General features: G+C 45.9%; 1 protein-coding gene across 1 annotated transcript in view; it reads left to right on the top strand.

The window, feature by feature from the left end:
* polr1a (RNA polymerase I subunit A) overlaps nucleotides 1-24,943 on the top strand; it is a 67,398-nt gene extending 42,455 nt beyond the window's left edge. The window contains exons 21-39 of the mRNA XM_083786361.1: nucleotides 838-936; nucleotides 1,618-1,770; nucleotides 4,891-4,973; nucleotides 5,339-5,504; nucleotides 6,175-6,304; nucleotides 7,435-7,535; nucleotides 7,814-8,013; nucleotides 9,176-9,343; nucleotides 10,174-10,309; nucleotides 15,887-16,041; nucleotides 17,503-17,626; nucleotides 18,587-18,697; nucleotides 19,138-19,170; nucleotides 19,213-19,294; nucleotides 19,815-19,945; nucleotides 21,346-21,546; nucleotides 22,653-22,770; nucleotides 23,530-23,694; nucleotides 24,837-24,943. Coding sequence (XP_083642487.1) covers nucleotides 838-936; nucleotides 1,618-1,770; nucleotides 4,891-4,973; nucleotides 5,339-5,504; nucleotides 6,175-6,304; nucleotides 7,435-7,535; nucleotides 7,814-8,013; nucleotides 9,176-9,343; nucleotides 10,174-10,309; nucleotides 15,887-16,041; nucleotides 17,503-17,626; nucleotides 18,587-18,697; nucleotides 19,138-19,170; nucleotides 19,213-19,294; nucleotides 19,815-19,945; nucleotides 21,346-21,546; nucleotides 22,653-22,770; nucleotides 23,530-23,694; nucleotides 24,837-24,937 — 2,457 coding nt within the window. The 3' untranslated portion in view covers nucleotides 24,938-24,943. The remainder of the gene's footprint in view (nucleotides 1-837; nucleotides 937-1,617; nucleotides 1,771-4,890; nucleotides 4,974-5,338; nucleotides 5,505-6,174; nucleotides 6,305-7,434; nucleotides 7,536-7,813; nucleotides 8,014-9,175; nucleotides 9,344-10,173; nucleotides 10,310-15,886; nucleotides 16,042-17,502; nucleotides 17,627-18,586; nucleotides 18,698-19,137; nucleotides 19,171-19,212; nucleotides 19,295-19,814; nucleotides 19,946-21,345; nucleotides 21,547-22,652; nucleotides 22,771-23,529; nucleotides 23,695-24,836) is intronic.
* The last annotated feature ends 614 nt before the right edge of the window (nucleotides 24,944-25,557 follow it).

Here is a 25,557-nt window from a genome sequence, read left to right as displayed (position 1 = left end):
TTTTCTACAAAAGATAGCCTGGTGAAGACCGTATAGGCCGAAACGTTTCCGTTTCCCTATTAAAAGTTGTTTCACTGCATTTGAAGACAGTGTGTGGGTGTTTGTTCCTTTTTCATTGTCGGGCACCGTGCCCTCTCCTACGCACCTGTCGCCTGTAGGTGTGCAAAAGCCTTGCTTTTTATCATTTCAGTTTTCCTTTGTCAATTGAAGCCTAATTTTGATACTAACGCTTACCGCCATTGCCGAAGACCTTTGTCAAGTGCGCTTTTATAGTGCATTCGATCGTCCGAGCCATAATGCTACTTAAGTTAGCTGGTTAGCTAGCAGTGTTGTTAGCACAGCACTGGATCGTTCATTTTAGATCGTCGTCGCCATAATAATCCATTCTGTCCGTTTCTTTCAATCGCCTGTATCTCCTATTCCTTGTCCCAGATGGCATTTAGGTCAAAACAGCACAGAGACGGCGATGTGGAGCTCTCCAGTGCACCGGCATAGATTGATCATGTAAACAAAGGCTGTCTCGGCTCTGTCGAGTTGGCTGGGATAATCCACTTCCGGTTGACTGAAAATGTGGCTTTTCAAAATAAGAGCTCGACTGGAAAAAATGCTGGCGTGAATTGGGTCCTAATTTTTCAATAAATGATAGCGCTAAATGGGTTAACTCTGTCATTTCTCAACCGTTCCGGAAGCGGGCGGCTCGCCGGAACCGGGCTGGCAACCTGGGCGCGTTCCTGTGGGTCTGGAAGTTCCCGGGGACCCCCACACGGAGTTGCACCACTCAGTTCACACGGGTGTGATTTTTCTTCATTGTGATTAGTGTTGTTGTTGTTTGCTTAGGTATGCATGCCTGCTGGTCTGCACACGTCCTTCCCAGACAACAACCTGCAGCTGATGGTCATCTCAGGAGCCAAGGGGTCGACTGTCAACACCATGCAGGTCAGGGGCCACTTTGACCATGGAGAGAGGGCCATTATATTTCCATACTCACTCCAGAGGGGCCACATTGCATGCATGTCATAGCAAAAAATAGCCAATCTACAAGTTCAAGTTGAACTTATCGATCGGCTATTTTTGCTATATTTGAATTGAAATCCTGTATAGTTTTTTTGCTATTTTTAAGTGGGATCCTGAAAATTCATATAAACTAAATACAAATATATTGGACATAAAAAAGGCAATAACATTATTTGTAATACTATTTAGACTGCAAGTAATTAAAGCGGGTCATGTTTGCATGTTTGGAATTGTAACAGCTGAAATCAATAGCATATCGGTATTCTGAAATTAATCTGAGGGCCGCATTAACCCATTTTGGGCGGAACCCCTTTTGGTGTTCTTAGCATTATGTTGTACTTAAGATATTGAAAAATAGCAGATCTACAAGCTCGTAGGTCTGCTTTTTTTGATCAATGCCATTTGGCTATTCTGAGTGGCCAAAGAGCATTGATCACGCCTCCAGGTATTTAGTTTACTCAAGTTAGGTAATAAGACCTGGTACTTAAGACACGCAAAATACAGCCCTATGACTCAAACTAAAACTAAAATCTGCTGCCAAAATCAACACGGCCACGGCCCTAACCTTGGTTTGTGTGACCGTTGTCTGTCCGTTCTGTTTAGATCTCTTGCCTGCTGGGTCAGATTGAGCTGGAGGGCCGGCGGCCGCCCCTGATGCCTTCTGGGAAATCGCTGCCGTGCTTCCAGGCGTACGACCCGCTTCCCGGCTCCGGGGGCTTCATCTCCGGGAGGTTCCTGACGGGCATCAAGCCACAGGTCAGTGACACAGTATAGCCTGGGGTCCACCCATGCTTTACTACAGGTCAGTGACAGTAGCCTGGGGTCCACCTTTACCACAGGTCAGTGACACAGTAGTCTGGGGTCCACCTTTACTACAGGTCAGTGACACAGTAGTCTGGGGTCCACCTTTACTACAGGTCAGTGACACAGTAGTCTGGGGTCCACCTTTACCACAGGTCAGTGACACAGTAGTCTGGGGTCCACCTTTACCACAGGTCAGTGACACAGTCATCTGGGGTCCACCTTTACCACAGGTCAGTAACACAGTAGTCTGGGGTCCACCCATGCTTTACTACAGGTCAGTAACACAGTAGTCTGGGGTCCACCCATGCTTTACTACAGGTCAGTAACACAGTAGTCTGGGGTCCACCTTTACTACAGGTCAGTAACACAGTAGTCTGGGGTCCACCCATGCTTTACTACAGGTCAGTAACACAGTAGTCTGGGGTCCACCTTTACTACAGGTCAGTGACACAGTAGCCTGGGGTCCACCTCTTTACTACAGGTCAGTGACACAGTAGTCTGGGGTCCACCTTTACTACAGGTCAGTAACACAGTAGCCTGGGGTCCACCTTTACTACAGGTCAGTAACACAGTAGTCTGAGGTCCACCTTTACTACAGGTCAGTGACACAGTAGTCTGGGGTCCACCTTTACTACAGGTCAGTGACACAGTAGTCTGGGGTCCACCTTTACTACAGGTCAGTGACACAGTAGTCTGGGGTCCACCTTTACTACAGGTCAGTGACACAGTAGCCTGGGGTCCACCTTTACTACAGGTCAGTGACACAGTAGTCTGGGGTCCACCTTTACTACAGGTCAGTGACACAGTAGTCTGGGGTCCACCTTTACTACAGGTCAGTGACACAGTAGTCTGGGGTCCACCTCTTTACCACAGGTCAGTGACACAGTAGCCTGAGGTCCACCTTTACTACAGGTCAGTGACACAGTAGCCTGGGGTCCACCTTTACTACAGGTCAGTGACACAGTAGTCTGGGGTCCACCTTTACTACAGGTCAGTGACACAGTAGTCTGGGGTCCACCTTTACCACAGGTCAGTGACACAGTAGTCTGGGGTCCACCTTTACTACAGGTCAGTGACACAGTAGTCTGGGGTCCACCTTTACTACAGGTCAGTAACACAGTAGTCTGGGGTCCACCTTTACTACAGGTCAGTGACACAGTAGTCTGGGGTCCACCTTTACTACAGGTCAGTAACACAGTAGTCTGGGGTCCACCTTTACTACAGGTCAGTAACACAGTAGTCTGGGGTCCACCTTTACCACAGGTCAGTGACACAGTAGTCTGGGGTCCACCTTTACCACAGGTCAGTGACACAGTAGTCTGGGGTCCACCTTTACCACAGGTCAGTGACACAGTAGTCTGGGGTCCACCTTTACCACAGGTCAGTGACACAATAGTCTGGGGTCCACCTTTACTACAGGTCAGTGACACAGTAGCCTGGGGTCCACCTTTACCACAGGTCAGTGACACAGTAGCCTGGGGTCCCACCTTTACTACAGGTCAGTGACACAGTAGCCTGGGGTCCACCTTTACCACAGGTCAGTGACACAGTAGTCTGGGGTCCACCTTTACTACAGGTCAGTAACACAGTAGTCTGGGGTCCACCTTTACTACAGGTCAGTGACACAGTAGCCTGGGGTCCACCTTTACTACAGGTCAGTGACACAGTAGTCTGGGGTCCACCTTTACTACAGGTCAGTAACACAGTAGTCTGGGGTCCACCTTTACTACAGGTCAGTGACACAGTAGTCTGGGGTCCACCTTTACTACAGGTCAGTGACACAGTAGTCTGGGGTCCACCTTTACTACAGGTCAGTGACACAGTAGTCTGGGGTCCACCTTTACCACAGGTCAGTGACACAGTAGCCTGAGGTCCACCTTTACTACAGGTCAGTGACACAGTAGTCTGGGGTCCACCTTTACTACAGGTCAGTGACACAGTAGCCTGGGGTCCACCTTTACCACAGGTCAGTGACACAGTAGTCTGGGGTCCACCTTTACTACAGGTCAGTAACACAGTAGTCTGGGGTCCACCTTTACTACAGGCCAGTAACACAGTAGTCTGGGGTCCACCTTTACTACAGGTCAGTAACACAGTAGTCTGGGGTCCACCTTTACTACAGGTCAGTGACACAGTAGTCTGGGGTCCACCCATGCTTTACCACAGGTCAGTGACACAGTAGTCTGGGGTCCACCTTTACTACAGGTCAGTGACACAGTAGTCTGGGGTCCACCTTTACTACAGGTCAGTAACACAGTAGTCTGGGGTCCACCTTTACTACAGGTCAGTGACACAGTAGTCTGGGGTCCACCTTTACTACAGGTCAGTGACACAGTAGTCTGGGGTCCACCTTTACTACAGGTCAGTGACACAGTAGTCTGGGGTCCACCTTTACTACAGGTCAGTGACACAGTAGTCTGGGGTCCACCTTTACTACAGGTCAATGACACAGTAGCCTGGGGTCCACCCATGCTTTACCACAGGTCAGTGACACAGTAGTCTGGGGTCCACCTTTACTACAGGTCAGTGACACAGTAGCCTTAGGTCCACCTATGCTTTCTATGGCATGGGCAGCTCCCAGCAGGATCCGCCGGGAGAATCTAGACGCAGCTGTGCGACATGAGACTAATTAATTAGAGTGACAGATAGAGAGAGGAGTGTGTGTGTGTGTGTGTGTGTGTGTGAGTGTGTGTGTGTGTGTGTGTGTGTGTGTGTGTGTGTGTGTGTGTGTGTGTGTGTGTGTGTGTGTGTGTGTGTGTGTGTGTGTGTGTGTGTGTGTGTGTGTGTGTGTGTGTGCGCCTCAATTTAACAAAGGTGCAGACAATCAGAAATCAGCAGACGTTTGCGCTACTCTATGCAGAATTGAAGTGGAATCGGTCCCAGACTTTTTTTCTCCCTGGAAATAAAAACGTCTGATTTACGTGAAATCTTTCACAGACTTTCCTATGAGGCTGAGGAATAATATATCCCACCCTTTTCACATTGGCCTGTTATAGCGCCACCAACAGGTGGAATTTTGCAATTTTTTGTTTGTTTGTCATTTCATATTTTATTTATTTTTTGTCTTCTCAGGAGTTCTTCTACCATTGTATGGCTGGAAGGGAGGGTCTGGTAGACACAGCTGTCAAAACATCCCGATCAGGCTACCTGCAGAGGTAAAAAAAACCTAACAACTTAACCATATTAATGCCAGGAACGTGGAATCAATTACGTTAATTTCTCCACCTCCCACCTGTGAAATTCCGTCTTTCTTTAACCCATTTTGGGGCGGGAACCCTTTTTGGTGTTTTAAACATTATGTTATAATTTAGCTATTGAAAAATAGCAGATCTACAAGCTCACCACCGAGTGGCGCGCTACGAGCTTGTAGAGCACCTGGAGGGCCTGGTGGTGCAGTATGACCTGACTGGGCCTGGTGGTGCAGTATGACCTGACTGGGCCTGGTGGTGCAGTATGACCTGACTGGGCCTGGTGGTGCAGTATGACCTGACTGGGCCTGGTGGTGCTGTGTTTCCACTAGGTGTGTGATAAAGCACCTGGAGGGCCTGGTGTTGCAGTATGACCTGACAGTGAGGGACAGTGACGGCTCCGTGGTGCAGTTCCTGTACGGTGAGGACGGCCTGGACGTCACCAAGACCAGCTTCCTCCAGCCCAAGCAGTTCCCCTTCCTGGAGAGCAACTACCAGGTAAATGGTAGACTGTAGCTTTGCTGAATGAACTGTCTGGTGCTGGGACTCTGGTGCAACGCACAGGTCCTCGCTCTGGTGAGAGCAGGAGTGGACCTGGTGAGACGTAGGAGGAGCCCGGACACTGCGGACAGGAGACAACCCACAGAGCCTAGTCCCTCCATTTGCCAGAAGTGTACCTCCCAGCCCTGGCAGAGTAGTTCTGGAGTAGTTCCAACGTATTGTGTGCCCCTGGTTTTTCCCTAGTGGGACTGATTGAGGGTAGCTACTGGGACGTAAGTCGGGACTTGATCACTCCCGGCTGGGTCGCCTGAGTGAGGGGTATGATGTTGCGAGACCCGAAACCCCGTTGACCTCAGGATACATCACTGAGGATACGTCCCAGGTGCATCCATGCGATGTTTTTTTGTTATTATGCATCGTCATGTCGCTGGCTTCCATTGACAATGAATGGTGGACTGTAGCTTTGCATCGTCATGTCGCTGTCTTCCATTGACAATGAATGGTGGACTGTAGCTTTGCATCGTCATGTCGCTGTCTTCCATTGACAATGAACGGTAGACTGCGTCGTTGCGTCTGCCCGTGTGAAAAGGCAACAAAAGTGTGTTCAGAATTTGTGTCCGTCAAGTCATCAAGTGTGTGTGTGTGTGTGTGTGTGTGTGTGTGTCAGGTCATCACCAAGGCCCAGGTGCTGGAGGAGGTCCTGTCACGTCTGGACTCCCAGGCTGCCAGTCAGCACTTTGATGCCATCCATCGCTGGAAGGTCAAGAGAGAGATGGCAGCATTGTGCCCTCGCCAAGGTACCTGCACTGTCTATTCTAAGCCCTACCCTCTAGTGTCTATTCTAAGCCCTACCCTCTAGTGTGTATTCCAAGCCCTACCCTCTAGTGTCTATTCTAAGCCCTACCCTCTAGTGTCTATTCTAAGCCCTACCCTCTAGTGTCTATTCTAAGCCCTACCCTCTAGTGTCTATTCTAAGCCCTACCCTCTAGTGTCTATTCTAAGCCCTACCCCATAGTGTCTATTCTAAGCCCTACCCTCTAGTGTCTATTCTAAGCCCTACCCCATAGTGTCTATTCTAAGGGCCGATTCATACTCCTATTTTAGAGCCGAATAAAAGTCGGTTCGGCTCTGTAGAGCCTACAATGTGACGTCATTTGAGGTTCGGGGGGGAGCGGGTACCGTCCTAAAGTCGGCTCTTCGGTGCTACTGAAAATTTCTGACGAGCCTAAATCGTTTCGGCACTACAGCGCCGAAACAGCGGTAAAATAGGAGTATGAATCGGCCCTAAGCCCTAGCCCCTAGCGTGGAAGTTACTAGAGATGTGCCGATACTGTATCGGTATCGGGAAAAGTATCGGATCGGCCCTTATTTGTCATATTGGATCATATCGGTATCGGTGAATATGGCAGTCTAACCACAGATCCCACACAGGGGTAAGGGGTTGACACTATGGCAGGTAAATAAAATGTTGGGACATGTGGAGTTTGCTTTGGAGTTGCCCCACATTTGAGTGAGGAGTCTGCTATAAACATAACACGAGATATATAGCTAGATATCTATAAACACAACATGAGATTATGACACTGGTATCGGTATTCGGTATCGGCTAACACAGAAATTGAGGTATCGGATCGGAAGCGAAAAAAGTGTATCATCCCTACGTGGAACGTAAAGAGAGAGGGCAGCGTGCCCACACCAAGGTACTTGCACTGCAGGGCTGTTAACTGTTTCAACAACACCAATAAACATTGAACCTAGCACTGATATTGTACTGATCTGATATGTTTTTCTTTGTTTTTGTTTTCTTGAATAAAGTCTGTTCCTAGTGTTTTATGTAAAGCACTTTGTGGGTTTGGAAAATCGAAATTTGAGCTATTATTATTATTATTATTGATTGGTATTGGGTCATGTGGGTGTGTGTATTCAGGTGGGTTCCTGCACTTCTCTCAGAAGAAGCTAGCCAAACTAAAGGAGGCGGAAGGGGGCGGGGCTCTGACAGAGAGTGGCAGAGAAGCTGCTACACTCCAGGTATAAACACACACACACACACACACACACACACACATTTATGACATTTTACTTGACAATTAAAAGACCACTTCACCACTTTTCAACCTTTCTTCATATAATAGGTCCTCACTAATAATCATGATAAAAATGTCCATTTGGTTCCCAAAATATCATTTGGCTGGGGACTTCCCTCAAGGACCCCGTGGGGGTCCCCGGACCCCACTTTGGGGAACCACTGGTCTAGAATATAAATATAACACTATTACTTAACCGGACCCGGTCGGTCGGTTCCACAGCTGGTGGAGCGTTGGCGCTCCCTAGAGGCCGACGGCAGGAGCAGGTACGACAGGAAGGCTCTGCGCTGTCCAGAGCCGGCGCTGGCCGTGCTCAGACCCGACGTGACGTTCGGATCCGTCTCCGAGACCTTCCACCACATCACGGAGCAGTACCTCCACAGAGACGCCACCGGGGGGCGCCACCTCATGGACACAGACCGGTAAAACGAGTGCACTTTTTATTTTATTTATATTTATCATGATCTTAATCAATTTAGACCTGAGATCAGATTCTACAAAATGTCTTCTAAATCCTGACAATTTTCTGAAAAAGCTATGTTTCTATGTCAGTCGTTCTTCGATTTTTCAAAAATAGCAGATCTACAAGCTCGCTATGAGCTTGTAGATCTGCTATTTTTCAATATCTAAAGCATGACATAATGCTAACACCAAAAGGGGTCCCGCCCCAAATGGGTTATATTTATCATGAGTTAATCAATTTAGATCCTGAGATCGATTCTACAAAATGTCTTCTACATCCTGGCAGTTTTCTGAAATACCCTACGTTTCTATAAATCAGTTGTTCTCAAACATTTTCATTTCAAGGACCCCACTATATATATGTAATTGGCCGCAGACCCCCATCTGAAAATATGTTGTTCCAGGGACACCCCCAGAAGCAAAGATTTGAGTTAAAAACGTTCGCTCTGAAAGAATATACACGTATTCAAACATTTGGGCCACATTTTCACGATTAAAAAGAAATAGCAGACCTATGAACATGTAGATCTGCTATTTTTCAATATCTAAAGTACAACATAATGCTTAAAACATCAAAAGGGGTTCCCACTTCCCGCCCAAAATGGGTTAAATGTCCTTTTATTTAGTTGTTTCCTACATTTTGTTTTGAGTTATCGTTATTTCAAAAAATATTTTTTTTTTCAAATATTTCCTCAAAAGTCAACATGCTTCACGAATTAAAAACGTGTCTCGAAAGAATGTCATGAGTAAGTGTAACAATATTGAAGAAATTCCATAAATTTGAAAGAACATAATAATAATAATTATGAAGTGCAGACAATTTTCCTGGTCCGTGCGTGCAACTGTTTTCATTATATTTTGACACTTGCTTTGGCAATGTAAACGCATGTTTTCTCATGCCAATAGAAATTGAATTTTGTGTGTGTGTGTGTGTGTGTGTGTGTGTGTGTGTGTGTGTGTGTGTGTGTGTGTGTGTGTGTGTGTGTGTGTGTGTGTGTGTGTGTGTGTGTGTGTGTGTGTGTGTGTGTGTGTGTGTGTGTGTGTGTGTGTGTGTGTGTGTGTGTGTGTGTGTGTGCGCGTGCGTGTGTGCGTGTGCGTGTGCGCGTGCGCGTGTGTCTCCAGCCTGCGTCAGCTGCTGCAGTACAAGTGGCAGCGGTCTCTGTGTGACCCGGGGGAGGCGGTGGGTCTGCTGGCTGCCCAGTCCATCGGGGAGCCCTCCACCCAGATGACCCTGAACACCTTCCACTTCGCTGGGAGGGGAGAGATGAACGTCACCCTGGGCATACCCAGGTACAGTACAACATCTATCTACTGTATCTATACATGAGGGGAGAGATGAACGTCACCCTGGGCATACCCAGGTACAGTACAACATCTATCTACTGTATCTATACATGAGGGGAGAGATGAACGTCACCCTGGGCATACCCAGGTACAGTACAACATCTATCTATACATGCACCATCTCAGTTTTTACGCGTGCACGGCTGTAATCCACGCACGGTAACTGGAGAACCGTTCGCCCCACCCACCGACTTCACCCCACAGGGTGTCGAATAAACAGATAATGTCCACAACAAGTCACAACAATGAAGCAATCTGTGGAGCCTGGTTTCTTTTTAGTGTGCAACGGTGGTGCGGTGGCCGAACGGTTTGCGGAGCGGTCTTGATATCGGAAGGTCGCTAGTTCGTATCCCCGGACCGGCACGTTAAAATTACCACCGCTGAAGTGCCCTTGGACAAGGCATTGAACCCCTACCATGAAATGTTCTATGAGCAGGGCCTGGCTGTAAACAAGTTATTGAGCTTAGTCCAGTTAACCTGGGTAAACATGTTAACTTTGCTTTACTTTGCAGGGCTCACATCCGGTCTAAAGCCCAGCCACTGTATGCGCTGATTTCCATACACATACATACAGTACACGATCCGTATCCTCCCCTCACCGGATGTTGATTTAACAGTGCTAACTAGCAGTGCCCCATCTAACTAGCAGACGATGTATTCAATCATTTTATAATCTGTTGGAATGAAAACCTTCTTCAACATTCAAAACTGTGAAAGAAGTGTTGTAAGTGTTGTAACCTGCTGTATGTCCTGTCTCTGTGTCTGTGTACTGTCAGGCTCAGAGAGATCCTGATGATAGCAAGCGCCAAAATCAAGACTCCCATGATGAGCGTTCCGGTTCTGGGCACCAGGAAGGCCTTGAAGAGAGTCAAGATCCTCCGCAAGAAACTCACCAGGGTCTGCCTGGCAGAGGTAAGAATCTAATAAACTCACCAGGGTCTGCCTGGCAGAGGTAAGAATCTAATAAACTCACCAGAGTCTGCCTGGCAGAGGTAAGAATCTAATAAACTCACCAGGGTCTGCCTGGCAGAGGTAAGAATCTAATAAACTCACCAGGGTCTGCCTGGCAGAGGTAAGAATCTAAGAAACTCACCAGGGTCTGCCTGGCAGAGGTAAGAATCTAATAAACTCACCAGAGTCTGCCTGGCAGAGGTAAGAATCTAAGAAACTCACCAGAGTCTGCCTGGCAGAGGTAAGAATCTAAGAAACTCACCAGGGTCTGCCTGGCAGAGGTAAGAATCTAATAAACTCACCAGGGTCTGCCTGGCAGAGGTAAGAATCTAATAAACTCACCAGGGTCTGCCTGGCAGAGGTAAGAATCTAAGAAACTCACCAGGGTCTGCCTGGCAGAGGTAAGAATCCAATAAACTCACCAGGGTCTGCCTGGCAGAGGTAAGAATCTAAGAAACTCACCAGGGTCTGCCTGGCAGAGGTAAGAATCTAAGAAACTCACCAGAGTCTGCCTGGCAGAGGTAAGAATCTAAGAAACTCACCAGGGTCTGCCTGGCAGAGGTAAGAATCTAAGAAACTCACCAGGGTCTGCCTGGCAGAGGTAAGAATCTAATAAACTCACCAGGGTCTGCCTGGCAGAGGTAAGAATCTAAGAAACTCACCAGAGTCTGCCTGGCAGAGGTAAGAATCCAATAAACTCACCAGAGTCTGCCTGGCAGAGGTAAGAATCCAAGAAACTCACCAGAGTCTGCCTGGCAGAGGTAAGAATCCAAGAAACTCACCAGGGTCTGCCTGGCAGAGGTAAGAATCTAATAAACTCACCAGGGTCTGCCTGGCAGAGGTAAGAATCTAATAAACTCACCAGGGTCTGCCTGGCAGAGGTAAGAATCCAATAAACTCACCAGAGTCTGCAAAAAATAGCAGATCTACAAGCAGATCTAAAATAGCAGATCTACAAGCTCATAGCGCGGTACCGAGTGCCGCGCTATGAACTTGTAGGTCTGCTATTTTTAAAAAATCGTTAAAATGTGCCTCAAATCTATCAGAAAATTGTCGTGATTTAGAAGACTTTATTTATTTATTTTTATTCCTGAATGGGTTAATATCTATGTAAGAAACCAATAAACTCATGTCTCGTAGAGGTAAGACTCAGTGGTCTAAACTCATGTCTGGTAGAGGTAAGGCTCAGTGGGTTAAACTCATGTCTGGTAGAGGTAAGGCTCAGTGGGTTAAACTCATGTCTGGTAGAGGTAAGGCTCAGTGGGTTAAACTCATGTCTGGTAGAGGTAAGGCTCAGTGGGTTAAACTCATGTCTGGTAGAGGTAAGGCTCAGTGGGTTAAACTCATGTCTGGTAGAGGTAAGGCTCAGTGGTCTAAACTCATGTCTGGTAGAGGTAAGGCTCAGTGGTCTAAACTCATGTCTGGTAGAGGTAAGGCTCAGTGGTCTAAACTCATGTCTGGTAGAGGTAAGGCTCAGTGGTCTAAACTCATGTCTGGTAGAGGTAAGGCTCAGTGGTTTAAACTCATGTCTGGTAGAGGTAAGGCTCAGTGGGTTAAACTCATGTCTGGTAGAGGTAAGGCTCAGTGGGTTAAACTCATGTCTGGTAGAGGTAAGGCTCAGTGGGTTAAACTCATGTCTGGTAGAGGTAAGGCTCAGTGGGTTAAACTCATGTCTGGTAGAGGTAAGGCTCAGTGGGTTAAACTCATGTCTGGTAGAGGTAAGGCTCAGTGGGTTAAACTCATGTCTGGTAGAGGTAAGGCTCAGTGGTCTAAACTCATGTCTGGTAGAGGTAAGGCTCAGTGGTCTAAACTCATGTCTGGTAGAGGTAAGGCTCAGTGGTCTAAACTCATGTCTGGTAGAGGTAAGGCTCAGTGGTCTAAACTCATGTCTGGTAGAGGTAAGGCTCAGTGGTTTAAACTCATGTCTGGTAGAGGTAAGGCTCAGTGGTCTAAACTCATGTCTGGTAGAGGTAAGGCTCAGTGGGTTAAACTCATGTCTGGTAGAGGTAAGGCTCAGTGGGTTAAACTCATGTCTGGTAGAGGTAAGGCTCAGTGGTCTAAACTCATGTCTGGTAGAGGTAAGGCTCAGTGGTCTAAACTCATGTCTGGTAGAGGTAAGGCTCAGTGGTTTAAACTCATGTCTGGTAGAGGTAAGGCTCAGTGGTCTAAACTCATGTCTGGTAGAGGTAAGGCTCAGTGGGTTAAACTCATGTCTGGTAGAGGTAAGGCTCAGTGGGTTAAACTCATGTCTGGTAGAGGTAAGGCTCAGTGGTCTAAACTCATGTCTGGTAGAGGTAAGGCTCAGTGGTCTAAACTCATGTCTGGTAGAGGTAAGGCTCAGTGGGTTAAACTCATGTCTGGTAGAGGTAAGGCTCAGTGGGTTAAACTCATGTCTGGTAGAGGTAAGGCTCAGTGGTCTAAACTCATGTCTGGTAGAGGTAAGGCTCAGTGGGTTAAACTCATGTCTGGTAGAGGTAAGGCTCAGTGGGTTAAACTCATGTCTGGTAGAGGTAAGGCTCAGTGGTCTAAACTCATGTCTGGTAGAGGTAAGGCTCAGTGGTCTAAACTCATGTCTGGTAGAGGTAAGGCTCAGTGGTCTAAACTCATGTCTCGTAGAGGTAAGGCTCAGTGGTTTAAACTCATGTCTGGTAGAGGTAAGGCTCAGTGGTTTAAACTCATGTCTGGTAGAGGTAAGGCTCAGTGGGTTAAACTCATGTCTGGTAGAGGTAAGGCTCAGTGGTCTAAACTCATGTCTGGTAGAGGTAAGGCTCAGTGGTCTAAACTCATGTCTGGTAGAGGTAAGGCTCAGTGGTCTAAACTCATGTCTGGTAGAGGTAAGGCTCAGTGGTCTAAACTCATGTCTGGTAGAGGTAAGGCTCAGTGGTTTAAACTCATGTCTGGTAGAGGTAAGGCTCAGTGGTCTAAACTCATGTCTGGTAGAGGTAAGGCTCAGTGGGTTAAACTCATGTCTGGTAGAGGTAAGGCTCAGTGGTCTAAACTCATGTCTGGTAGAGGTAAGGCTCAGTGGGTTAAACTCATGTCTGGTAGAGGTAAGGCTCAGTGGGTTAAACTCATGTCTCGTAGAGGTAAGGCTCAGTGGGTTAAACTCATGTCTGGTAGAGGTAAGGCTCAGTGGTCTAAACTCATGTCTGGTAGAGGTAAGGCTCAGTGGTCTAAACTCATGTCTGGTAGAGGTAAGGCTCAGTGGGTTAAACTCATGTCTGGTAGAGGTAAGGCTCAGTGGTCTAAACTCATGTCTGGTAGAGGTAAGGCTCAGTGGTCTAAACTCATGTCTGGTAGAGGTAAGGCTCAGTGGTCTAAACTCATGTCTGGTAGAGGTAAGGCTCAGTGGGTTAAACTCATGTCTGGTAGAGGTAAGGCTCAGTGGGTTAAACTCATGTCTGGTAGACGTAAGGCTCAGTGGTCTAAACTCATGTCTGGTAGAGGTAAGGCTCAGTGGGTTAAACTCATGTCTGGTAGAGGTAAGGCTCAGTGGGTTAAACTCATGTCTGGTAGAGGTAAGGCTCAGTGGGTTAAACTCATGTCTGGTAGAGGTAAGGCTCAGTGGTCTAAACTCATGTCTGGTAGAGGTAAGGCTCAGTGGTTTTCAATCCTTTTCATGTCAGCGTCCATTATTCATTCGTCATTTGAGCCACGGACCACCATTTGATGAGATTTAGCCTCTCAGACCCAAAAATGTATTTATAAGCTGCTATTTGAAAAAATCTTGAATTTTGAATAATTAATCAATTTAAATAAATATATTAGATTTTTTTTTACACAAATCTCTTCTCCCTGAATCTCTTGACACAAACCATTTTCAAACCGAGGCGCTAATACATATCAACGTGGGGGTCCTTGACATAGAAATGTTTGAGAACTACCGATTTAGAATTAAGGCCAAAAAACGCTACCAGAGCATCAAATATCGCACCACCCGTCTCAGTAACAGTTTCTACCCCCAGGCAGTCAGGCTGCTGAACAGCTGACCTTGAACTGTATTGCACTGTTTTGTCACTTCACTTTCTTGCACTTCTTTTTCTTGCACTATAGATGTTTGTTTATGTCCTATGTATGTAAGACTGAGAGTGCTCTGAGCAAAATATTTTTCATTGTATTTATACTCTGTATCTATACGAATGACAAATAAACCTGAACCTGAACCTTCAGACTAAAATCCAAACCCGTCACATTTTCCTGGTCCAACCAAACCGAACCAGTTACACCGACTGTGGTGTCATATCCTGTGAACATTTAGGGTCTCTCACACACACGCACGCACACACATCATTCAGTCTTTATGTCTCAGCTCAACCTCCATTGTATTTTCAAACCCATTCGGTTGCCTTATTGACAATTGACCCAGTTTGCAAAAGTGAGTGACTTTGGCATTGTCTCATTTCTATAGTGACTAATAGGTCACCATTTTGCCCGACATTCACTGAGTCTACTTTGCGGACAATGACGGGTTGTTCCTTTTTAATATCAGCTGAAACATCCTTGTATCTGTCAGTGAAATGGGATCTCCTTCCTTTAGTCTCCCGGTCAGTCAGTCAGTCAGTCGGCTCTTCAGAGTCCTTTCCTTCTCTGCTCATTCTTTTTGTGGTGTTTTCTGTGATGTTTTGTGTTTGATGATGAGGTACAATAGCAGCCACAGCACAGGCAGTATAGCCTTACCACATGTGTGTACAACAAATGGTAAACGGTGCATTTATATAGCGCCTTTATCCAAGGCGCTTCACATAGATTCACACACATATCTCACACCGATGGTGGAGGAAACCATGCAAGCAGGGATGAATAGTTTTCATAATCCTCCCCGCACATCTGTCTTCACGGGAAGTGGCTATGGCCGAATTTAGTTTTGTGCAAAACTAATGCTTGGAATGGATTCAGAATCATGAAAACCCCCTAGTTTGACATTGACACAATTGTCACATGCTACTTAACTTGTATCTTTCAATAAAGGCAGAAAAGTGTAAAAAAAAAAAAAAAAAAAACTTTAATTTGTTTTAAATTTGCCGTCCATCGGCTGAGGTTCCACATTCAGTGTAATCTTCAACCCAGGCCTAATTCCAACCTGCTGTTTGTTAGAAACAGTCATGTTCATGCCATGGAACCGACCAGCTACACCATAAAGTGATACTCTTTTTTTTTTTTTTAATAGCATTTCTGAACGTCTAGCTAGGCCTGTTGGGACAGTGCCTGCAGATTGACAGGCATGCCCAAGCCGAGAGCTAAGGCATCTGCAAAATTCTGTTCAGTGTCTGCAATAATTGGCAGTCGTCATATATGGAGAAGGCGATGCTTTCTGTACCCGTGATCTGTATCTGAAGCACTTGTTGTAGAGTTTTCTCAAGTTTGCGCATCCACTATTGTTTGTGTTCAAGAGGTTTCTTGTAAAATGTGAATACAAATAAAGATGGTGTGTGTGTGTGTGTGTGTGTGTGTGTGTGTGTGTGTGTGTGTGTGTGTGTGTGTGTGTGTGTGTGTGTGTGTGTGTGTGTGTGTGTGTGTGTGTGTGTGTGTCCTGTCTAGGTCCTGCAGAAGGTGGAGATCTCGGAGAGGTTGAAGCTGGAGGGTTACAACAAGACCCGACTGTTCAACATCAAGTTCAGCTTCCTGCCTCCGGAACGCTACAGCGACGACAAGCTGTTAACACCACACAGGATCCTCCTCTTCATGGAGACCAGGTCTGTCTGTCTGTCTGTCTGTCTGTTAACACCACACAGGATCCTCCTCTTCATGGAGACCAGGTCTGTCTGTCTGTCTGTCTGTCTGTCTGTCTGTTAACACCACACAGGATCCTCCTCTTCATGGAGAACAGGTCTGTCTGTCTGTCTGTCTGTCTGTCTGTCTGGTGCTGCCGAATGCTTTGATAATATTTGGAATTCATCAATGTCACTCCAGTTTAGCCGCTTAGATCACTTAGACTTAGAAATCACACTCGCGATCAATGTTTAACTGCTGCTCTGAACAAACATTAAAAGTCCATAGACTTGGCTGCCATTCACTTTAGTTAGTCAGTTAGTTAGTTTAGTTACTTTATTGACACAAATGTATAAAACATTGGGTCCAAACAATAATCGAAAACCCATGACTAAAAACTTACAAAAAATACATTAAAATATACAACAAAATCAGGAGCTTTCTATTGCTCCAAAAGTGACAGGCAGGCCATGTAGCATACGCAAAGTCCCTCTGTTAGTGCCCACAAAGAGTGAGCTCAAATCAACACCCTCATGTCCATATTTCACTCTCTGTTAGTGCCCACAAAGAGTGAGCTCAAATCAATACCCCCAAAGTCCCTCTGTTAGTGCCCACAAAGAGTGAGCTCAAATCAACACCCTCATGTCCATATTTCACTCTGATGACGTGTGTGAGGTTAGAGGACACACCAGTATGTGCTGTTCGTTTTCTATACCAGTCTCACATTGACAAAGCCGCTGTTCAGGTGGTGCTGTATGCGGCTCCATCTTCCCATTTCCACACGCAGTCTATGAGCGGACAACCGGAAGCGTGTAAAGGTGATCCTCAGTGTAAGGTGTACTGCTGGTGCTGGTACAGAGTGGATGAACGGATAGGTCTGGGTTGATGGCCCTGGTACGTCTTATATCTTGTTCCCTCTTTGGATTGTAATTCATGAATCATGTCCCTTCGGTCACTCTCAATATGATCTTGTTTTTCCATTATCTCAGATAAATGAGAATACATGACTTGGTTGTCCTTCTTTAGCAGGTGAAGAACGTACCACTAGGGGGCATCACGCATGCCTTTTGGCTGCTGTATGTTGGTGAAGAACGTACCACTAGGGGGCATCACGCATGCCATGTGGCTGCTGTATGTTGGTGAAGAACGTACCACTAGGGGGCATCAAGCATGCCATGTGGCTGCTGTATGTTGGTGAAGAACGTACCACTAGGGGGCATCAAACATGCCTTTTGGCTGCTGTATGTTGGTGAAGAACCTGGCTGGCTTTTCTCTCACCAAAGCCCGTTTACATCAGTGGTTTTAAACCCTTTTCGTATCCAGTCCTGTTATTTTTGTTTTTTGGTATTTGAGCCACGGACCACCATCTCATGATGTCTCTCTCTCTCTCTCTCTCTCTCTCTCTCTCTCTCTCTCTCTCTCTCTCTCTCTCTCTTCTCCTCCAGGTTCTTTGACCTGCTTCTGGAAGCCATTAAGAAGCGCAGCGCCAAGCTGGCCTCCATCGCCGTGGAGACCCGGAGACAAGGACCCGGAGACAAGGACCACGACGGAGAGGCTGAGGCTGAGGCGGTGTGTGTGTGTGTGTGTGTGTGTGTGTCATTATTAACCCATTCTGACCTGAGATCAGATTCTAAAAATGTCTTCTACATCCCGACAGTTTTCTGAAAAAGCTATGTTTCTATGTCAGTCGCTCTTTGATTTTTCAAAAATAGCAGACCTACAAGCTCAAGCTCTGCTAAAGCAGAGCAATGCTTACACCAAAAGGGGTTCCCGCCAAAAGTGTAGGTTAAACATTTTAATCATCAGGTCATTATTACTTTTTAACATTTTAATTTCAAGAATGGAGCCCTAACAAGGGTCCATTTGGTTCTGTACACGCCCCTTTTCCACCAAAATTGTTTTAGTTATTATTATTTTTCTCGTTCCAGTTCTCCGTTTTGTTTCTGAAACAACTTTTAGGGTGTTCTGAAGTTGAACCAATTCATTTTCAGTGGAGACACTCCCACTGGTTTACAATTAGGCAGGAAAAGGCGGTTCAACCACGGTGGAGAAGTGCAAACCGAAAATTAATTCAACCTGTGGACATTGATTTATGTTGGTCTGCGTACAGCCAGAGTCTGGGTGCACCAGTGATTTATGTTGGCCTGCGTACAGCCAGGGTCTGGGTGCACCAGTGATTTATGTTGGCCTGCATACAGCCAGGGTCTGGGTGCACCAGTGATTTATTTTAACCTGCATACAGCCAGAGTCTGGGTGCATCAGTGATTTATGTTGGCCTGCGTACAGCCAGAGTCTGGGTGCACCAGTGATTTATGTTGGCCTGCGTACAGCCAGAGTCTGGGTGCACCAGTGATTTATGTTGGCCTGAGAACAGCCAGGGTCTGGGTGCACCAGTGATTTATGTTGGCCTGAGAACAGCCAGAGTCTGGGTGCACCAGTGGCTTTGTTGATTTGTTTGGAACCGACAAAAACGCCATTTACATGAGGTTTGATATGTTGATGATGACATGACATGTTCTTGACCAATAGGAGGCGGCCGATGGAGAGGGGGGCGGGGATAAGGAGGTGGTAGACGACGAAGGAGACGAGGGAGACGCAGACGCCTCTGACGCCAAGCGGAAAAAGAAACAGGAGGAGGAGGTGCGCGCACGCACACACACACACACACACACAGATACACACACAGACACACACACTGCCCTTAACCTCAGTTTGTCTATTGTATAGCCGTCACCGTTAGGCAGTTGTTCACATTTCAGTTTTTACACAATGCTTAACTCCGTATTACTTTAAGAGCAGGCAAACTCCTGCTCTTAAAGGGAACGCGTATGGTGGCACTGGGAACTTCATAAAATGCTAACAGCTAGCCAACAGAGAAAGAATTCAATAACATAACATTTTTACATTTCTTCATAAACTTTATCTTACTTTCATCTCTCTCTCTCTCTCTCTCTCTCTCTCTCTCTCTCTCTCTCTCTCTCTCTCTCTCTCTCCCTCTCCCCATATATCTCTCTCCCTCTCCCCATCTCTCTCTCTCCCGCTCTCTCTCTCCCTCTCCCCATCTCTCTCTCTCTGCGCAGGTGGACTATGAGAGTGAGGAAGAGGAGGAGGAGAAGGGAGATGAAGGGGAGGAGGGAGAGGGCCAGGAGGGAGGAGGAGTGGAGGGGGAGGAGAACAGCCTTGAAGACATCGTGGCCGCTGCTGCTACTGCTGCTGCTGCTGCTGCTGCTGCTGGAGGTATGAAAGAAATGCCCAATCTCTGCTATTTTATTTCTTTATTTTGCATAATTGTAACCCATTTAGACCTGAGGCCGATAAAAAAAAAGTCTTCTAAATCAGTGGTTTCTGTGTCAGTGGTGCTCAACCTTGTTCATGTCCTTGAAGGACCCCCATAATGATATGTATTTGACCACGGGACCCCCATCTGAAAATATGTTGTTCCAGAGACCCCCGACCCAGAAGCAAAGATTTGAGGCTCTGAAAGAATATATTCAAAGATTTGCCCCACATTTTCACGATATATATATATTTTTAAAGCAGATCTATAAGCTACGAGCTTGTAGGTCTGCTATTTTAGAAAAATCGTGAAAATGTAGTGCAAATCTTTGAATATATATTCTTTCCGAGTGAACGTTTTTAACTCAAATCTTTGCTTCTGGGAGGGTCCCTGGAACAACATATTTTCAGATGGTTACAATTGGAGGCCAAATACATATAATTGTGGGTGTCCTTGACATGATGACAACTGTGTCTGCAGGTGTGGAGGAGGAGCCAACGGGGGCTGCAGGAGGAGGAGCCATGGATGACATGAGAGTGAACGCCGTGCTGCTGTCTCACCCCTCCATACAGAGCTACTCCTACGACAGCCAGGATGGCCTGTGGTGTCAGGTCTGTCTCCTAGCCTATAGTCCTAAAGCCAGCATGGACTGTGGTGTCAGGTCTGTCCCATAGCCCTAGTCCTAAAGCCAGCATGGACTGTGGTGTCAGGTCTGTCTCATAGCCTTAGTCCTAAAGCCAGCATGGACTGTGGTGTCAGGTCTGTCTCATAGCCCTAGTCCTAAAGCCAGCATGGCCTGTGGTGTCAGGTCTGTCTCATAGTCCTAGTCCTAAAGCCAGCATGGACTGTGGTGTCAGGTCTGTCTCATAGTCCTAGTCCTAAAGCCAGCATGGCCTGTGGTGTCAGGTCTGTCTCCTAGCCCTAGTCCTAAAGCCAGCATGGACTGTGGTGTCAGGTCTGTCTCATAGCCCTAGTCCTAAAGCCAGCATGGACTGTGGTGTCAGGTCTGTCTCATAGCCCTAGTCCTAAAGCCAGCATGGACTGTGGTGTCAGGTCTGTCTCCTAGCCCTAGTCCTAAAGCCAGCATGGACTGTGGTGTCAGGTCTGTCTCATAGCCTATAGTCCTAAAGCCAGCATGGACTGTGGTGTCAGGTCTGTCTCATAGCCTATAGTCCTAAAGCCAGCATGGACTGTGGTGTCAGGTCTGTCTCATAGCCTATAGTCCTAAAGCCAGCATGGACTGTGGTGTCAGGTCTGTCTCATAGCCTATAGTAGGGCATTAACGGGATTTTTTATAGTCAACTCGACTACCATCAAAATCGATTTTATAGTCGATTAGCCGGCTGTAAAATATGATCTTTTTTCCATCCAATCAAGCATTAAAACATCGTGTTCTGAAACAGCCAGCGAGTGAAGGATTGACTGCAAAACAGAGCCGGTGAATGCAGGCCGAGTGGAATAGTAAGAGAGTGGCGACACACTTTGGGTACCTATGGGCTATAGTTCCAAACATTGGAACTATCCCATTGAGATAGAATGAGCACTTCCTCATTCCATTGTTACAGTGGGAGTCAACGCTAGTGTCGCTACTCTCTTACTAGAGTACGCTGAATGCCGCTCTGATTGGCCGAAATTAGTTCAGCTGTTTCAAATCAAAGTTGCAAGTCCACAATGACTCACGGATGGACGCGTTGTGAGCTTGTAGATCTGCTATTTTTTGATGCCCCAATCCTTTCTACGGAGCAGCATAGCATGTTTCGTTGTTCACAATGTTTGTTCAGTTGGAGACTGGAGCGGGGAGGAGGAGGAATGAACGATGCGATGTTTTTCATACGAACCCATTTGGTTTCATTTTACACTCAAGAGTTGAAGATCTAATAAGGGTCCATTTGGTTACCAACTCAACATTTAACTTGGCAACCAGACACCACGTCGACCCTATTCTGATTCTGGTATCGGGGATTAACATTTAGAAAGTAATTTAGTACCCCGCTGTCTGGTCTTCCTACAGGTGAGCCTGGTCCTCCCGGTGAGCAAGGTGCACTTTGACCTGACGTCGGTGATGGCGTCGCTGGCCCAGAACGCCGTCATCATGGAGACGAAGGGCATCGCCCGCTGCCTGCTGAGTGAGACCACCACCAGGACGGGAGCCAAGGAGACCCTCCTCAACGCCGAGGGCATCAACATGCACGAGATGTTCAAACACACAGACGTACGTTTCATTTCAACGTGCACGAGATGTTCAAACACACACACACAGACGTACGCATGGATTAAAGTTCCCAGTCGCCACGACTGATTTCAGTCATTTGAATTCCATAGAATAGAAGTGTCTTCTGTGAAAGCATGCTGCGCACCGACAATTACAATTTACAATTTAGGCATTTAGCAGACGCTATATGAAAAGTAGTTATCATGAAACATGTGTAAGCTAAGGACTAGCCCCCCCTTTTTGTTTCTTGAGGGGCGTCCTTGGAACAACATACTTTCAGATAATTCTGGGGGTCTTTGACATGAAAAAGGTCGAGCACCACTCACATGAAACATAGGTTTTTCAGAAAACTGTTAGGATTTAGAAGCCTCTTTTTTATGTTATACATGGATATATCATGTTGTTATACATGGATATATCATGTTGTTATACATGGATATATCATGCTGTTATACATGGGTATATCATGCTGTTATCATGTTGTTATACATGGATATATCATGTTGTTATACATGGATATATCATGCTGTTATACATGGATATATCATGCTGTTATCATGTTGTTATACATGGATATATCATGTTGTTATACATGGATATATCATGCTGTTATCATGTTGTTATACATGGATATATCATGTTGTTATACATGGATATATCATGTTGTTATACATGGATATATCATGTTATACATGGATATATCATGCTGTTATACATGGATATATCATGTTGTTATACATGGATATATCATGCTGTTATACATGGATATATCATGTTGTTATACATGGATATATCATGTTGTTATACATGGATATATCATGTTGTTATACATGGATATATCATGTTGTTATACATGGATATATCATGTTGTTATACATGGATATATCATGCTGTTATACATGGATATATCATGCTGTTATCATGTTGTTATACATGGATATATCATGTTGTTATACATGGATATATCATGTTGTTATACCTGGATATATCATGTTGTTATACATGGATATATCATGTTGTTATACATGGATATATCATGTTGTTATACATGGATATATCATGTTGTTATACATGGATATATCATGTTGTTGTTATACATTTTTCAGATCCTGGACGTCAACAGGCTGTACTCTAACGAGGTTCACACCATGGCCAACACCTATGGCATCGAGGTGGCTCTGAGGGTCATCGAGAAGGAGATCAAAGATGTGTTCGCTGTCTATGGTACGTGCACACGCACACACACACACACACACACACATACATGTGTGCACACACGCACATGCACAGACACACACACACGCGCCCACACACACACACAAATACGCGGTTCCGGAGGCACGGTGGCACAGTCAGTAGTGCTGTCGCCTCACAGCTAGAAGGTCCTGGGTTCGATTCTCACTGGGAACGCTGTGGGCTCTGGGGGCGTGTTCTCTCCTCCGCGTCATCAGTGCCCATACCCGAGGCGGGGTTGGCGAAAGGGCCTTTCTGTGTGGATGTGATGTTCTCTCCGTGTCCCCTAGGGTAGGTACCCTCACAAAAATCATGCAGTAATCCTGGTCACTAAACTACCTCCCCCTGGCCAGCCGGGGTCGCCTGATGGAGGGGAAGGGAACTGGTTGGAAATAATAACGTGTTCCTTCCACGCGCTACGTCCGGCTGGTGAAACTCCCCCATGTCAGGTGAAAAGAAGCAGCTTGGACTCCTCATGCATAGAAGGAAGCATGAGGTCAGTCCACTGCCCCCCCCTCCCCCCAAGTTGACAGAGGAAGTGTAGCGCCCAGGATTAAATTAGATAATTGACACTGGGTGAAAAAATGGGTTGCAAAATTGTGGGATATGAATAAAATAATTTAAAAAACACACGGTTCCATGTAAATGCTGACCCTCTGTGTGTGTGTGTGTGTGTGTGTGTGTGTGTGTGTGTGTGTGTGTGTGTGTGTGTGTGTGCGTGTGCGTGTGCGTGTGCGTGTGCGTGTGCAGGCATCGAGGTGGACCCCAGACACCTGTCGTTGGTAGCAGACTACATGTGTTTCGAGGGCGTCTACAAGCCTCTGAACCGACACGCCATGACCTCCAACGCCTCTCCTCTGCAGCAGATGACCTTCGAGACCAGCTACAAGTTCCTCAAACAGGCCACTATGTTGGGTATGATAAGAATACATTAAACTGTACTGTGATGGGTATGATAAGAATACATTATACTGTACTATGATGGGTATGACAAGAATACATTAATGATGGTTGTATAATTGCGCCCGAGCAGGGAGAAAAATGTAGCAGAACCGAACGCCAATATAAAATATTATATGCACACTTATATTCTCATTCTATAATAATATTTGTTCAATCTATTTGTGAGTTATCTGACTGAACAATAACATATCAAGCATTGTGAGCTGGTAGATCGATCAGCTAGCTGTGTGTGTGTGTGTGTGTGTGTGTGTGTGTGTGTGTGTGTGTGTGTGTGTGTGTGTGTGTGTGTGTGTGTGTGTGTGTGTGTGTGTGTGTGTGTGTGTGTGTGTGTGTGTGTGTGTGTGTGTGTGTGTGTGTGTGTGTGTGTGAAGACAAAGATAACACATAACCTCCCACTTCCGTGCTGAGCAAAACCACAGTCTTTTAAAATGTAACAAATGGTTATTTCCAACCGCAGCAGACAATAATAGGAACAACACTTCGACCTTGTGGTCTTTGTTAAGTGTGTTTTGTTTAGTTTCGTTTATTTGAGGAAGAAAAAAAGGTTACAGCATTTCGAAGAGAGCAGTCCTGAGAATTTCTGTATATCAGGTGTGGGCAACTTTGACGATGGAGAGGGCCACTATATTTCCACACTCACTCCCTAGGGCCATATATTACTGTCGTAGCAAAAATAGCCGATCTACAAGCTCAAATCGCGTTTTGAGCTTGTAGATCGGCTATTTTTGCTATATTTGAATTGAAATCTTGAAATTTTTTTTGCTATTTTTTAATTGGAATCCTGAAAATTTACATTTTTACGTAATTTCAAATACCTTTAATTATACTTGTGTTGAGCAATGAGCTACTAATTTAGCTCATTGCTAAAGTAATTAAAGCAGGTCATGTTTGCATGTTGTGGAATTGTAAACAGCTGAAACCAATATTATATCAGTGTTCTGACATCGACCTGAGGGCCACATTAAGTGAAAGTGGGGGCCATCGTGGTCCTCTCTGCTCTCATAATGACGGTGACAAACTTTCCACCCCTAAACCTTTTACAAACTAAGGAACCTCTTCTAAATCGTGTTTCCGTGTGGTTTGTCTCCCCTCAGGGTCTTACGAGAAGCTGTCGTCCCCGTCGGCCTGTCTGGTGGTGGGGAAGGTGGTGAGAGGAGGGACGGGCCTGTTTGAGCTGAAGCAGCCTCTGAAGTAGACCCATTCTGACCTGAGATCAGATTCTAAAAATGTCTGCTTGAAAAGGACAGTTTTCTGAAAAAGCTATGTTTCTATGTCAGTCATCCTTCGATTTTTCAAAAATAGCAGATCTACAAGCTCGTAGCGCGCCACTCGGTGGCGCGCTATGAGCTTGTAGATCTGCTATTTTTCAATAGCTAAAGCATAACACGGTGCTAACACCAAAACGGGTTCCCGCCCAAAATGGATTAATTTAGAAGGAAAATAAACTGTCTTCCAGGCATTGAAAATGGTTTGGAATTAACCAAAATGTTTTGGAAATGTTTTGTTTATACATATATATATATATAGTTTTTGGCTATTGATTTTGTTCCGTAAAAAAAGAAAAACGTGTCCCAAGTCTTAACACATGTGAAATATTGATGTAACGGTAGAATGTAGTGCTGGTGGCGCAGCAAAGACAACCAACAACCTCAGACTTCCGTGCTAAGCCAAATTTGCAAAGCCAAGCAAAACCACGCACAGAAAAAAGGGCTCGCAAACGCAACTCATTTCTAAGATGAAATGAATGGTTATTTCCAACAGCAGCAGCAGGAAGTAAGTGTGTTGCACGAACTGTGAAAATGCATTGTTTAAAAT

The sequence above is a fragment of the Protomyctophum parallelum genome, assembly GCF_964188405.1.
Source record: "Protomyctophum parallelum genome assembly, chromosome: 16".
NCBI lineage: Eukaryota > Metazoa > Chordata > Actinopteri > Myctophiformes > Myctophidae > Protomyctophum > Protomyctophum parallelum.
Note: the sequence above shows the minus strand (reverse complement) of the source record. Positions and strands in the feature narration are given on the sequence as shown.